General features: G+C 40.0%; 2 protein-coding genes across 2 annotated transcripts in view; both read left to right on the top strand.

Annotated features, from left to right (window-relative positions):
• Positions 1-5600, top strand: part of LOC128527037 (copine-9-like) — a 100168-nt gene extending 94568 nt beyond the window's left edge. Inside the window, exon 21 of the mRNA XM_053499309.1 lies at positions 590-5600. Within this exon, the coding sequence (XP_053355284.1) occupies positions 590-781 (192 nt within the window). The 3' untranslated portion in view covers positions 782-5600. The remainder of the gene's footprint in view (positions 1-589) is intronic.
• A 1676-nt stretch (positions 5601-7276) lies between these two features.
• On the top strand, positions 7277-16502 carry si:dkey-156n14.3 (zinc finger protein ZXDC). Its single transcript, XM_053498939.1, has 9 exons — positions 7277-9172; positions 9935-10087; positions 10193-10271; positions 10374-10504; positions 11283-11453; positions 12120-12952; positions 15068-15328; positions 15413-15514; positions 15741-16502. The coding sequence occupies exons 1-9, from the start codon at positions 7336-7338 to the stop codon at positions 15825-15827; spliced, it is 3654 nt and encodes a 1217-aa protein (XP_053354914.1). The 5' UTR covers positions 7277-7335; the 3' UTR covers positions 15828-16502.
• The last annotated feature ends 71 nt before the right edge of the window (positions 16503-16573 follow it).

The raw sequence follows: 16573 nt of genomic DNA, 5'->3' as shown, positions 1-16573 counted from the left end.
TGTTTAGGCGAAATTGCATGTGTGTACAGCACAAAACATTAAGATCTTGCAGGACACAACAAATCATTAATAGAGAAAGCATTTTTTTACTTTTTTATAAGGTTATTTTTATAATCATGAGTTTACTTTATAAAATGCTTATATTTTAGGAAACAGAAACAACTAATTGCATTAGATAATATGGCAAGCATGCATAAATAAAATAATAACTGTAGGAAAAGGTGGGAGTAGGTGTCAGAGGGATGTCTACACCTCTAAATAAAATGTTCTGCAAGATAGTTAAACTAGTTATATATTGCAGTAAAAACAAAAAACTCTCCACAATTCAGCTTTTACTAAATTTTAATTAACAAGGTGTGCTGTTGATTTTGGAACCACTGTTTTCTTCACAACATAAAACATTTTATGTTTTGAATATGTGATTATTTAATATCCCTATATGATTATGCTCATAATATAATATACAGTATTTTATATATGTCATTTGTGCAATAAGTGCATTTATTGAGATCTTTTTGTAGGGGGTGCTAATAATTCTGGGATTGGATGCATGTATGTCTTCATTTTCTCTTTGTGTTTTCTTGACCAGTTTGTTCCGTTCCGTGACTACATTGACCGCTCTGGAAACCAGATCCTGAGTATGGCTCGGCTGGCTAAAGATGTTCTAGCTGAGATCCCTGACCAGCTGTTGTCCTTCATGAAGAGCAAAGAGATTGAGCCACGTCCTGCTCCCCCTGCCGCCAGCATGCCTAGCAAACCTCCTGTCAACATGCGCATCTGAGCATTTGTGAATGTTCCTGTCTAACAAATGTTAGCACCGGTAAATGCTTAGCAACTAATACAGCTTTGTGCAGCCAAAAACTTCCATATCTACAGAGCTGAATTAATTCTTTTAACTTAAATTTCACACTTTTCTGATTTAACTATATTGTACAGACGCACAGAGAGACAACTATAGTAATAAGACAAGAAATAAAAATCAGAATGAGAATAAAGAAAAAGTAGAGAGCCAATGATAATGACTTGAGAGTCAATGATTGACACAGTCTGGAGTGAAAGGGCATATGAACTCAACTAAACATGGCATGGATGCCAAAAAGCAATCCATTATTAACCACAGACCATTCTTTATGAACCCAGTCCTTTGTGATCACAGAGTGACCAAGAGAAGAGCACCACAAAAGTTTCTAAAATTTGGTAACTGGATGTATTAAACATCCTATGTTTGCATTTGTGTGCATTTGTTCTAAATGGCCTAAGAGGATCCCTAATGAAATAGAGGGTTGAAGACAACAGATATATCTGGAGAATGTTATGGTTGCAGCCTGTTGGCAATCCTACCAAACTTTTTCTCCTAATTTCTTAAATATTGCAGTGCTTTCATGATTAATTATTGGATGTTGATTTCGTGTCTGGGTGCTAAGAAAAAAGAGAACTGAGACGGAGACCTAACAGCCTTCACACCCTGTTTCACTGTCTGCATGCAGTCCCAATAAACCTGATAGATATACACTGCCTGGCCAAAAACAACAAGGGTCACCATCTGGATTTAATCAAGCAAATAGTTGAGAGCCTTCCACTAGATAATGGCTGCAGTGATTAATATGATTCAGCTGGCAACAAGTTATTTAACCCTAACTGATACAGTAAGTAGCTTCTCATTTCTTAAACAGCCATGTCAGAAGATGTTCTGTGATTGTGGCAAAAGTTTTACTGTTTCAGAAAGTTCAAATTATTGGCCTGCATAAAGCAAAGAAAACAACTAGGGAGATTGCTGCAACTACAAAAAATGTGTTAAGAACTATAAAACACATTATTGAACCTGTGAATTGTGGTGATCTGACCATCTTTGAGGAAGAAATGCGGCTTGAATTTTTTATTTTTTTTTTGTGATTGGAGATCAAACATTTGCTGAATCATTTTCACACATGGATTGGCCAAATGTTATCCCTACTGAAAATCTTTGGAATGTGCTGAAAAAGATTTTACTCAGCTGTACGGTTCTGCCATGAACAACACAAGATCTTGGAGATTAACATGATGAATGAAACTAAATGTTGCGACCCTGCACACTATGGCGAATGTGTGCCATAACCAAAGCAAAGGGGGTCCAAAGAAATATTAGTGTGTGGCTTTTTTTTTTGGCCAGTCAGTGTATTCCATTCTTATTCACTTCCATTCTTCTTCATCAATCCAGATTTATTAACTTCACAGTTGCAAACCGCCACAATAAATGCCCTTATGGCACACTCAAAACGTTAATGTTTGTTTTTTGGTAGGTTCCTACAGCCATCAAGTAATTGTATTACTTTTTAACCAAGATATCAATGTTTCTATTCACTTTATCTCTCTATTGTTACACTCTCTAATAATGATCAGTGCCTCTCTTCAAATGAATGATTTTTTTCTTGGCTTTGACCTTCCTTTTAGCTATAACCTGGGAGATTTTACCAGATAAATAATGTATTTTGGCATTACTGTAGCTCTAAAGGATCGAATTCCACTTTTCTTTAGAAGCTTGCACTGTCTCTGTGGCTGTTTAGAGTTAAAAAAAAAAAACACATACAGTACAACAGAATACACAAGGGCCAAATAAACAATCCTCAGTCTAGACTGCAAGGGCACCTTCAAACATTATTTCTTCCCATATCGAAAGAAACCAGAGAGTGATAAATGGAAAGAGCAAAAAGAATGTGATCACAACTACCACTTGAAAATGTAGCACAGGGCCATTATGTTAATTTTTGAGGGATTCAGAATATGCCTCTGCTTATTTGCAAATGAATGCAAAATTATTCTGCTCTTTCTCTAGCTCCATGTCACTGACTCCTGCTCTAGATGCATGCAATAGTTCATGCCCCAAGTCTTTTGGCTGTTTTGTCCATCCATACTGATGCTACATTGCAGCATACTGCATTATAGAATGTCTGATCATAGACCAAGTTGAGGCAAAGTGATCATACAGTAGCTGCCTAAATAGTCAATATTTCTGTGCGTTATTTGGGTACTCCAACAGGTTCAGAGGTTCTGGTTGAAGAGAAGCATAGGAATGCTAATGGGTCTTTTAAAACATTGGGGCAAATATAAGGATTCTGTACAGCATCAACAATTCTATAATTATTTAAGTTTTATTAACGTTTCACTAACACTGGATGGTTACAAGTTAAAAAAGTTTACAGATGATCTTCATATGTCTGGCTTCATTAAGCGTGGGAATACAGTACCTGTGGACTCAGATACCTGTACTTGGCTGACAGGCGTTGAAGCTGGTGTGGTCTTTGGTTGCAGACCATCTGTCTTAAGGTGTGTTTTGTATTTGAAATGATTTTCTATTCACCACAGTTGTAAAGAGTAGTTATTTAAGTTACAATAGTCTTCCTATTTCCCTGATCTAATCTGGACGTTTTTGAGAGTTTTTGAGGTCTCTCATTTAACAAGGTGTTTCTGCCTCCAGAACTGCTGCTTGCTGAAAAGCTAGCAAGTACTGTATAGGTGCAAGACAGGCCAAAGTTCCTATTTAGTTTTAAAAAAAGGCGGTCAGATTTGATATCATTGGTGTCTATGGTGTCTCTCATCTTTTTTAACTTAAAGGGAAACATATACAAATGGCATAGAAAAGAATGTTATTCTTTATTAGCTCCCAAGAAAAAGAATAAATTTTTACATGCATTGGTAGTCCAGTTGATGGGGTTCTAAGCTATTACTTGGAAGGTTGTGAGTTCAAATTTCAGTACAGCCAAAGAGCCAATGTGGGACCTTAGAGCAAAACCCCTAAACCTCTCAAATAACCCTCAGCTCTATGATTGGATTGTGTCCTGTTTCAGTTATACTATGATGTTAATAAAAAGCCACTGCCAAATAAAAAGAAATCTTGTGAAACTTTTTATTATTGGATTTGTAAAAAAAAAAAAAAAAGCATCATAATAAATTGAGTGTGTTTCTGTATAAGAGTAGGGGGCACTAACTTTGTAATTATTTGTACTATGTTGCAGTATATGATATTGCATGGTATCAAAGGGTCTAGTCTATTTTTGTTGTTACAATATATAATATACTGTATTTATATTATTGTACTGTGCATAGGTTTTAGCCAGGTGGTAAGAATGTGTCCATAAATAGAAATGTTAATATTTGAAGTTTTTTGATCAATTAGCGAAATGAAAAGTAAATGAACAAAAGAGAACGAATCAAATCAGTATTTGGTTACCACCCTTTGCCTACAAAACAGCATCAGGTCGTCTAGGTACATTTGCACACCATTTATGAAGGAACTTGGCAGGTAGGTTGCTCCAAACATCTTGGACAACTAACCAAAGATCTTCTGCAGCTGTATGCTGCCTCCAATGCTTCTGGCTTTCTGATGTTGAGATCAGGGCTCTGTAGAGGCTAAAACATCACTTCCAGGACTCTTTGTTCTTCTCTATGCTGAACATAGTTTTTAATGACATTGGCTGTATATTTGGGGTTGTTATGGGCTGCAGCATTTGCGTACAGTCAGATACCTCCCTTATTGTATTGCATGATGGATAATTATCTGTCTGTAATTTTCAGCATTGAGGCTTGACATTAATCTTGTCCCAATCTTAACTCTATTTGTAGAAATGCAGCCCCAAACTTGTAGGAAACCTCCACCATGCTTCACTGTTGCCTGCAGACTCTTATTATTGTGGCTCTCCTGTCGTTCGGGAAACAACCTGGCTTCTGTTACAGCCAAATATTTTACATTTTGTGAAAAGGAAGAAAGTATGTTGTGTTTCTCATCTGCTGCATAAAGTTCCCTTGGCCAACCACTGTGTCCACTGTCCTCAACATTTGTTTTTTTGAAACCCCAGTCTACTCTGAAATCATTGTCTGGGAGAGATCTTGCTGATGCAGTATAAACTACCTTGCATCTTGTTCCTGTGCTCAGTCTTGCCATGGCGTATGTCCTGTGACATACAACTTACAGATGAAATTGATCCATGGCACCTACTTGATATAACTGGTTAATCATACTCTGACGATGTGCAAGTGTAAGAATTGATGCTGGTTTAAAGCCAAAGAATAGACACACCTAATAGTGATTTGATTTTTATATTTCTCCTGTTTGCTTACTTTGCATTTCTTCACACCTAACTCAAACTTTTGCACTATGTTGGTTTTCTATGATAGTTTGTTCCTGTATATTTTGCTCTGGATTTTTGTTGTGCTTACACATATTCTGTGTAAATAGCAGAATATTGTAGTATTTGGCACAGAATACAATGTAGCTTGCTAAAAATAGAATATATTTCTCTAGATATTTACATAAATAACTGATTTCATTTGTTAAAGCTTTAGCATGCAGTGTTAGCTGACATTGAACAATGTGCAGTAATTGTAATTTTTAACTCACCTTTTATATTTTTGCATGACTATCTAAATGCTCAAGTATGCATTACAATGGTAGTTTATTGTTCATTTTGTGCACCTTTTCTGGAAGCAAAATAAGGCATGCACAGATATTATGTAACTCTCAAATACGATGCTATTCAAGACAGGAGTGCATAATGTTTATTTTTTTACTCCTTCTACATTTATTTGTTGCTAAACATCATTTTGTCTAACAGTTTACTTGTCATGCCACAATAAACTATGCTTACCCTGAAGAAAGCATATGAAAAGGTTTTTTTATTAACTAATTTTTAGTTTTTTATGTTGTGGTTAGACTACTACTGTGTGAGCCAGACACTCATCATGCCATAGTTGCATAATTCAATTTTTCCCGAGTTAAAATGTGCATATGTATGTGTGTATACAGTATGTACGTACAGTATTTATATATAACAGTCTGCAAAAGTAATTGGTACAAACCACGGACAAACAGATAAATTCAAATCACCGGATGTAGATCTACCGGATGCAGTGATAATTGCTTCTATTTCTGTAAAGTTTGTACTGTATTCTATAACACAGGCCCACCAGTCCTTGGGTGTTTGGCTCCCAAAAGTTAGGATTTAAGTTATTAAACTTTTAATATACAGGAAGACAGTTATATAAACTGGGTTAGTCCAGGATAATAGTTTGTATTTAGGTGTGGTATAAATAATAAAAATAGGAAATTTATTAAATCACATGCATTAAAAACAGGTCTAATCCTTTTATTATTTTTTCTGTTATTTCTTATCCTTTCTTATTCTGTTATTTCATCATTAATCTTTTTCTACACTCTCAGCTCTCATTTTTCTCCTCTCTATCTTAACACTCTTCCTGTCTTCCTGTTCTTTCTTAAAATTGTATCTTTCAGGCTGCCATACTGTGTACTCCATAGGCTCTGTTGGAATCTCTTAACAGGATCAATTTTAGAGTTTACTTCTATGATACTGTTACAATTTATAGCATTAATAATATTATAGGAACATATTTTATTCAAATGCATATTAACAGCATAAAACTGACAATTATTCACTTATAGCACCCTGTTAATATTAGTGTGCAGGTTTATTTATACAGGTTGGCCCAAAAGTCTGGATCTATGTGTATAATCCTCAAATTCTATATGAAAATGCCCATTGGACACCCTATTTCTGCCTTTACCACAGCTGTTTACTTACAGGCATAATAAACAGCGTGTTCAGAAGCCAGACCCATCAGCAGTCATATGCTGCAAATTGCCATATGAACAAACAAATCATGACAAAACATGAGGTAAAAATAAACATTTTATATTCCTTAACAGTCGTACACCAGATCTGGGGTGTACATAGTCAATTATCCGATCCGGTTAAGTTGGGTTATATAGCTGTCTAACTACATGTAAAAAAAAAAAATAATAATAATAATAATAATATTAATAATAAAAATACACATAAATTAAATGAGTTATAGTCTCTTATACACACGCCCACGTTGTCTTTCATGTGGTCAATCAAGCGCACATTTAAGCATATGATTTCCGTTTATAGCGTCACGGACACGCCCACATTTTACACGCGCGATCAGTAGACCCTGTTCAGCGCGCGCGAAACAAATAGTTGTCCTATACTGCCATCTAGCACTCGCTGTCTTTATTGCTTCGCTTAGAGGGAAATACTTCTTAAATATATAAACAATCCATGTACATATAATATGTATGTGTGATTTTGGGACGCTCTATGGTGTGTAATAAATTTTTTTACAGGGTTGTGGTGCCAGGCAAAATTCTATTTATTATTATTTATTTTTTTTAACAGCATAAATGTTTTATCCCGCTCCACACTCGTCCTAGTCCAGTTCCGGGCTCGGAGTGACAGAGCGGCTCGCCATAAAGCGCGTAGTGGCTCGAGTGGATCGCGTTAGGGCGGGCCTTCGCCGCGCTGCTGCTACAGGGACACCAAGATGGAAATCCAGGGGCTTTCTAATGCCCAAAACACTCACTACCAACATGGCGTCCCGCCTGAGACTGGTATGTCTGCGGCGGGAAGGACAGCAGAGACTGTTTCTAGACAATTTTCAAACGAAAACGATAATAGCTTTAAATCGCAAAGCGACAACAACAACAACCGGCCTTCGTCTGCACCGCTTAGCCTGCTGGCACAAAATGGCAGCGGAGCTCGGCTCTCAGTGCGACAGAAACAGGGAGAAAGCAGCAGCGCGTTGTCAGAGGACGCTCCGGTGGCTCACATTGAGCTCTGTAACCTGAACGTGATGAAGGAAAAGGAGTACGCTGATTTAGATCTGCCGCCCGACTTCGTGAGGGCCGAGCTGAAGTACGAAGACGAGACTGAGGACGGCGTGCTGCAAATGGCGCTGCCACTGTTCGACGGGGAGGAAGACGGATTCACCGAGCAAAGACCAGAGCACCAAGACACAGTCATGACAGACACATGTTCATCAGCAAGCGACCGCACCACCGCGTCTTCTGACGCCAGGAAACACAAGGAGTTTTATGTTGTTTTTAATAAAGTAGAAGAAGACTGTGTGTGTGAAGAAGACGGAGAGAAGAGAGCAAACTGCTCCAAATCGACATTCTGCTCATCAGAGATGCAGCACACCCCGGCTTTCCCACAGTCACAAGAACACAGTTTGACAAGCAAAGCTAAACCATCCTCCACATGCAGTGTTGATAATTTGACAAGCAGCTCTAAGCTAGTAACAGACGGGAAGCAGGAAGCTGAGAGGCGCAGCATGGCGCTGAGACAGGGCGGCGTTCAGAGAGCTGAGCAGAAACTGCCCGCTGTGGTGACCTGCGGGGACTTGGGGTCGATGCAGCAGGCTTCAGGACAATTAACCGAGTGTGAAAGTAAAAATGATAGCACCGGAATGCAGGCGGACAGTAACAGACCGTCTTTCGTGGCGGACTACGTGAGTCTGGCGGGTAGCGGTAACGGAGACGCAGCCACCGAGGCGCCACACGACACCTTCTCCGGGACCATTATGATCAACAACCAGAGCATTATTGTGACTATCGAGAACGGTGTTTTAACTCTGGCGGCCCCGCCCGAAGGCTACAGCTACAAGGAGGATGCAGTGGTGAGTCTAAAAGAGCATTTAGGCGTGAAGGAGCATGAAGACATCGTTCTCCTGAACTACGAGGGCGGCACGAAATCTCTGGGGAAGATGTCTGAGGACGGGGGCGGCGCTATGAGCGACTCCGAGGATCTTACGCTAACCGACGTCTGCTCACTATCAGAGCTAGGCCCTCTGGACAACTGTCCGTCTGTTAAACGGGAAGGAGCTCTGTGCGGCCCCGACTCCACAGCGCAGAGCTCAAGAGATCCGGCTGAGGATGAGCTGCAGCCCGCAGGCCTCGTCTCTCCATCTAGCCTGGCGGCTAAAAAAGGCGTCGCGGTGTCGTACCGCTGCCCGCAGCCGGGCTGCGCATGCGCGTTTGACAGCCGCCAGAAGCTGAAGATGCACTTGGTGTTTCACGCCGAAGACCAGCGGCCCTTTAAGTGCACCGTGAACGGCTGTGGCTGGTCCTTCACCACCTCTTACAAATTGAAGCGCCACCTTCAATCGCACGACAAGTTGCGACCCTTCGAGTGCGAGTATGAGAACTGTGGCCGCCGCTTTACCACTGTTTATAACCTGAAGGCGCATGCGCGAGCGCACGAGCAGGAAGACGCGTTTAAATGCGAACTTTGCGGAGAACGGTTCCGCAGCGCCACGCGCCTCGCCAACCACCAGAGGTCGCACTTCGAGCCCGAGCGGCCGCACAAGTGTGAATTCCCAGGTAAGACCGGTGCTGTCTGTCCCATTAAAGAACAAAATAATGTTGGATCTTCAGTCATTGTGCAGTGTACAAGAAATGTATAAACTAAGTACATACACCAGGGTAGCTCAATAGCCAAGACCTTGGACTACTAAAATCTGAAGATCCCTAGTATAAACCCTAGCACCACTATACTGCAAATTGTTTGGCTCTTTACCTCCAGCTGCTGAATGTATAATAGTATTATATGTCATTCTGGATAAGGGTATCTGTCAAATGCTGTAAACCTTGTGTAAGACATGCATACTTAATTTTCAGACTTAATGTAACTGAAAGGGCAAGGATGACATTGCTGTTATCATAGAGCAACAAAGGAGACACAACATAAACAACAACAGATGAGGAAAGGGAGACAAAAATAAACTTGTACCACAAGCATATCACTTTTATTTGGGAAACGGCCAAAAACAAACATTAAAATGACTTAACTTGAAAAGTCAATTATCTATAACTTGGGTGCATTGGTGGTGTTGGTTGTACATGTTCATTTATCCATAATTGCTCATAAGGATATTTGGCATTTGTTATTGTGATTATGTGACTATCTGAATGAGTTAAATGTTACTATGTTACTCTCCATCGACTATAATTTTCTCTTCTCTTACACACTCGTAAAATGTTTCACATGATGATGTATTTAAATTTTATCTTTATTCTGTTCCATCTGGACCAGTTTCTGCATTAAAATAAGACGCGTGTCTGTTTGTGTGTTCTGTTCCTCAGGATGTGAAAAGGCCTTCATCACCTTCAGTGCCCTGTTTTCCCACAACAGAACTCACTTGAGAGAGACAAGCCAATTCACCTGTACATACCCAGGCTGTGACAAGCGCTATGACAAAGCCTGTCGCCTTAAAATCCATCTTCGTAGTCACACAGGTACACACTTGTGTGGATGTTAAATATACACAACAAACAGAATTGGTTTAAATAGCAGACTGATTTGTCTATCTGTTATATATATATATTTTTTACTGTATCCAGGTGAGAGGCCGTTTGTCTGTGATTCTGAATCTTGCGGCTGGACTTTTACTAGCATGTCAAAACTACTTCGCCACAAAAGGTACGAACCTGACTAAGGATTAATATGATTTAGAATATTTGTTTTCTATGTTCATTTACCCTCTTTTATGCCTTCTTTCTGATTTTTTTTTTTCCCTCTCAGGAAGCATGATGACGATCGGCGGTTTCCTTGTCAAGAAGAAGGGTGTGGGAAGTCTTTTACTCGTGCAGAGCACCTGAAAGGCCACAGTATCACCCACCTGGGCACTAAGCCATTTGAGTGCCCTGTAGAAGGTTGGCTTCTTTTATATGTTTGCTAGGTTGTTGGATATGGGTTTTGGCCTACTTAATTGCATTTAATTGAATGTTTGTCTTTTCAACAATCCGTTTGGTATGGCATGGCACAATTGGTATAAACTACAGGTTGCGTCTTTCCTTTCCTAAATCGGGGAAGTCAAATATAAATCTTTGCAGCACACGCACCGTTTCCACAGAACTATGTCCATAAAGGGGAAATAATTCAAACTTATTCCATGCATCGCATAAAACACAACTGAAGGCTGATGTACAAACAAATTAGACGCTTTTTTTGCCATAAGTGTCACTCTACTTGTACATAATTGATTGGTATCAGACAATTATATTTTGTTTACCCAAGACTTGTTGCTTGTTTTTGCTGTCTGTTTTAATCATTATTCTCTTTTTAGTTTGGGATAATTTTCTTTCAGAAGTGTCCTATGGGTAGTTTTATTGAAAGTGCAATCTTGGCCGTTTAGTGACATCTTATTTTATTTACAATGGGGTATGGTTTTATTACAAGTGAAGCACATAAGTTTATCTGTAATAAAATGCATTCTGGTCGAACCCCAGCCAAACCCTGTCTGCTAAGGATCATTGTCCTTCAGTGTTTCCAAATGTTTTACATTTACTGTAAATATGAAATCTATATTTACTTTTGACATTACCTTGGTGCACTTATTTGGCCTGCTAAAACATGCTTTACAATACACGTTACATGTTGTTATAAAATTACCGCCCTTCATTAACTTGTGTGTATTTATCCTGAGTGCAGGATGTAGTGCTAAGTTCTCAGCACGGAGTAGCCTATACATCCACTCTAAGAAACATCGTCAGGATGGAGTGTCTCTGAGGAGCAGATGCCCTGTGGCAGGGTGCACCAAGCACTTCTCATCTCGCAGTAGCCTCAAAAGTCACATGCTTAAGCACCACAACCTCAGCCCAGGTATGTGCAAACACACTCACACAAACTGAAGACTTAATTTGCAAATCTTTCAAGCTCAACATTTGAGTCTCCACAAAGCTCATATTAGCTAATCTGCATCAGTAGGATACACTATATGCCTGGCATGTACTAATATTAGAATTTTATTACTAGGTGATTGTTTTGCTTTTAATGTTTTTATAATAGTTATCATGGAAGAGGAAAAAAATGCTCTTTCAATTGGTAGGTATTGTGTGTCAAAAAAATTTTTTGACACGCAATATCTCAGTTGCTACGGAGATATTGTGTTGAGCAACAGATTTCATTATTTGTGGCAGCACTTAACGCAACACATCTTTCTGCAGTATATCCTCATACACGAGAGCCATAAATTCTTGTAGTAACAGGGTTTATTTGGTAATTTTGTGTAAAAATTGTTGCCGTGGTCAACAATGCATAATAAAAGAAAATAATTAAGTGTTATTTTCAGTTGCATGAATCCAACTGACAGTTGAGTTAAAAAGAGGTGGGAAGCATTGGTTTGAGTGAGAATGGTAGTTACCAGAGCATGACTATCGTTGGCTACGTCTTTCTCACTGAACATTTAAAATTCATAATGTTCACTGGCATATTTTGTAATATAAATTGTTGACATTACCTTCTTTCTACTTTCTATTTTCCTTCCAGATCTGTTAAGCCAGCTGGAAAACACAGCCACTCTGACACCCAGCTGCGAGCTTACCAGCGCTGCTCAGAGCGCCACCGCTCCTGGCTCTGTGGGAACAGAGCTCAGCAGTCTGGATCTTTCTTCCCTTTTCTCCAATGTTCCCTCAGGAGCCTCCACTTTACCTACAGGCCCAAACCCTCAGCCAGGCCCTTCTTCCTTCACCATGGACATGGCTCTAGCGAGCAGCGGGATTCTTACCATCGATCCGTCCTCAGTGGGCTCGGCTTTGACAGGGAACAAACCTGTAGATCCTCTGATTTTGGCTGCGGGTGGGGATATGGGGGTACATGTCCTGGATGCAGGTGGAGCGGGTGGGGTTTTACAACAGGCTGCACTGCAGTTGGATGATGTACAGACAGTAAACCCAGAGGCACTTGGAGCATTAACAGCTTTGGCTATACAGAGCACCTCAGCCGCAGAGCAGCTCCAAGCCCTTAGCTCATCCAGTGTTTTAACAGCAGAGTCACCTTCCTCTTCTCTAACCCAATCTCTTACTCCTTCCCTTTCTTCCTCTCTCACCTCTCCACTGTCATCATCTCTGGCTCCATCTCTTGCATCCTCTCTTGTTCCATCCCTCGCATCTTCCACAGTACCGGACCTGCTGTCTCCCCAGGTAAAGGCTGATATGGGGGGCAGTGAAGCAGCTGTGGGACCATTACTAAGTGGAGTGGAGGTCCTGAGCCAGCAAGAGAGCAGCAAGGCTCTGAGTCAGTTCGTTTTTCCAAGCCACATCACATCCTACAGCGGACAGAAAGAGACAGAGCTGCCTTCAGTCGCTCCTTGTGCTTTTATTGTGAGTATAGTGGTCAGAAGATGCAAATTGGTTCGGTGTGGTTTATACTACTACTACTACTGCATTTGTAAACATTTAATAGTGTTGTATGAGTGTGTAGGCAACTTGGTGGTTAGCGCTGTCGCCTTGTACCTCCACGGTCCAGGTTCGATTTCTGCCTCTTTGAGCATAGTTAGCATGTTCTCTCCCTGCTTGGTGGGTTTCCTCCGGGTACTCCGGTTTCCTCTCGCAGGCAATTGGCATTCCCAACTTGCCCATAGTGTGTGTGCCCAGCGATGGATGGGCTCCCCGTCCAGGGTGTGACCCGCCTTGTGTCCCAAGTCTTCCGGCATGGGCTCCAGGCCCCCTGTAACTCTGTATACAGGGTAAAGCGAAGCGATATAGATGGTGAGCGAGCACGAGTGTGTCTGTGCACCATAGTTGAGCGCCACTCAGTTGCCATGGAATTATGTCAACAATAGAAATTGACAAACATCCTAACAATTAATTCGTAACTATATGGAAAACATTTATTTTTTAGAGCCACTGCTGAAATCTGACTATTTTGTGTTTAACTCCTAGGGGAAAAAACAGCATACTTGTAATCAGTGTGAACTCTGTTTATTACTCAGTAGGGTTGCACTTTAGGGCAAGTAAAAACAAACATGATTGGATGTTTGTTTTTTAAGACAAAAAAGTCAGTTTTGGTATGGTTCAGAAAGTAACTGGGCCGATATACTAAAACATATGATATTCTATATGATCAAAGGTTTGTGGACACCTTAGCAACACGTGCACATGTCGGGCTTTTCTAAGCTTTTGCCTCAAAGTTGGACCTCATCACGTGTAATGGATCTCTTTGTATACTGTAGTTTTAGGATTTTCCTTTACTGAAACTACATGTTCTAGAATGATAGAGGAATTTGACTTCTCTGCACACAGCCATGTCCTCAACCGCACTAGACCCATTTAGGATAACCTTGAACACTGGCTGCTCCTCCGGCTTCCTTGCTGGACCCCACAAATGGTCTTGATTGAATAGACAATTCCCATCTACAAGTGTAGATGCATGTGGTCAGATGTCCACAATATGTTGGCCATATATACTCAGCAAAAAAAGAAACATCCTCTGACTTTCAACTGTTTTTACTTTCAGTAAACTTAATGTACAAATATTTGTATGAACACTAAAAGAGTCAACACCATAAGACATAAATTAAAAATGTTTTACAATGTGTCCCTGAATGAAGGGAGGCTCAAAATCAAAAGTACCAGTCAGTATCTGGTGTGGCCACCAGCTACTTGAAGTACTGCAGTGCATCTCCTCCTCATGGACTGCCTATTGGGGACAGTCTGAGCACTGATGGAGGGATTGTGTGTTCCTGGTGTGACTCGGGCAGTTGTTGTGGCCATCCTGTACCTGTCACGCAGGTGTGATATTCGGTTGTACCGATCCTGTGCAGGTGTTGTTACACGTGGTCTTCCACTGCGAGGATGATCAGCTGTCCTTCCTGTCTCCCTGTAGCGCTGTCTTAGGCGTCTCACAGTGTGGACATGGCAATTTATTGCCCTAGCCACATCAGCAGTCCTCATGCCTCCCTGCAGCATGCCTAATGCACGTTCACGCAGATGAGCAGGGACCTTGGGCATCTTTCTTTGGGTGTTTTTCACAGTCGGTAGACAAGTCTCTTTAGTGTCCTGCGTTTTTAGAACTGTGACCTTAAACGCCTACTTTCTGTAAGCTGTTAAGGTCTTAACGACCATTCCACAGGTGCATGGTAATTAATTGATTATGGTTAATTGAACATGCATGGAAAACATTGTTTAAACCCTTTACAATGAAGATCTGTAAAGTTATTTGGATTTTTACAACATTATTGTTGAAATACACAGTCCTGAAAAAGGGACGTTTCTTTTTTTGCTGAGTATATAATGTTTGAGGGCAAAAGTTTGTTAGTAGCAGATGGATGTGTTAGCTGCATGTTAGTTAGGTGTACTGGTTATAAATCTTACATTATGCATTTTGTCTCAATATAAAACCAGAATACAGCTTGTGGTAAATAGAAGCTATAAGTATGCATATAGACCTTTTTTGTTTTTGTTTGTTCATATGTTCTTTTTCATCAATTCCTATAGGAGAGCGGCGGTTCTGCTCGCACAGACTACAGGGCCATACAACTGGCCAAGAGGAAAAAGCAGAAAGGCCCTGCTACAAGTCCATCTACTGCAGGGGCATCTCAGAGGAAGGCTAAGGGGGTGAAGGGTTCCAGTGCTGCAGGGACATTGGCTACAGTTGGTGCTCGATTTGGAGAAGGAAATGTTTCGACAACCACAGCAGGTCTGACTATTCGAGACCCTGTCACTGGAGTCCAGTATGTACAGATTCAGCTACTGCAGGTATGACGAGTTGGGAGCATTTTTTATTACTTTTTTTCTTTTAAGTTCCAGTGTTTATATTTTGGTTTGTGCATGTGCATTTAGGATGACCCGGCCACAGATGGAGATTTGGCTTTCCAGCTTAGTTCACAGACCTCCAGTTCTCATTCCCAGCTAACGGTTGACTTGCCTGTCAACATTTTGCAGGTACAGCCTCAGACAATGAACAGTGATTTTCTTTATTTAAATAAATGTTTTTCTAAGTTAAACAATTGATGCAACAAAATTTTTATTTATGATGATAAAGTGCTTAGTGTAGTTTTGATTTTCTCTAACAGAATCCTTCCATGACAAATGTATTTAAGTAATAGTAAATCATTTAATAATGAATCCCCTGTGGTGAACTCACTAAAATGTGTATGTTTTCCATCAGGAGCCTTCTGCCATGGCTGAGGACGATAATGGATCTGATAACTCTCAGTTCACTGGCAGTACCATTAACCTACAGGACCTTGAATAAAAGACTCACCTGAGAGCCAACAAGTGCTCATATTAGGCCTACTGACCGTTCCTTTTCTCTTTTGTAAATTTAGAATGCATCAGTTTTCAATATTTCTGCTGTCCTGGTATTTGTGTCTACTAAGTGGTGTTTCTAAACTTAAACTGTAATATAATAATAAAATGTATTTGACAAGAAGTAACAATTTTTCATGTGCTTCGTGTATTTTTTTGTAGAGAATGCTACCTGTACTTGCTAACAGGATGTACTTACAAACCAACTTTGTATATGTAAAGTGATATTGAACAGCAATGAGTTGTCTCATACAGTATATACTAATTTAAATTCAAGAAACCATACACTTTTTGAATTGGATTTGATAAGTCTGGTATATTCTGTTTAAGTTAAAGCGTAGTTATATAACGGAATAAAACAGCGCAATAGTGTATAATAGCTGCAAGGTTTATTATTTATGCAGCAACATGCACATCAAAATACCTGTCATGAACATTGTCTGGTCTTAAAGTTCTGATGAGAACAGCTTTTACAATCATGATTTTTTTTTTTTCTCCTCAGTTTTATTGTTCATTTTTGTATGACTTTGTATAAAATATAAAGATGTGCTTCTTTTTGTTTTGTGTGTACAGTATAAGGTTATTATCTACAAGATTAAAGGTTGCTTTACTTTTAATAAAACCTGACCATGTGCAAGTTATTTTCAGAGTCGGTATGTATTGGGGTAGCTCAGGGGTAGCTCAGTGGTTAAG

The sequence above is a fragment of the Clarias gariepinus genome, chromosome 6 (genome assembly GCF_024256425.1).
Source record: "Clarias gariepinus isolate MV-2021 ecotype Netherlands chromosome 6, CGAR_prim_01v2, whole genome shotgun sequence".
Classification (NCBI taxonomy): Eukaryota; Metazoa; Chordata; class Actinopteri; order Siluriformes; family Clariidae; genus Clarias; species Clarias gariepinus.
Note: the sequence above shows the minus strand (reverse complement) of the source record. Positions and strands in the feature narration are given on the sequence as shown.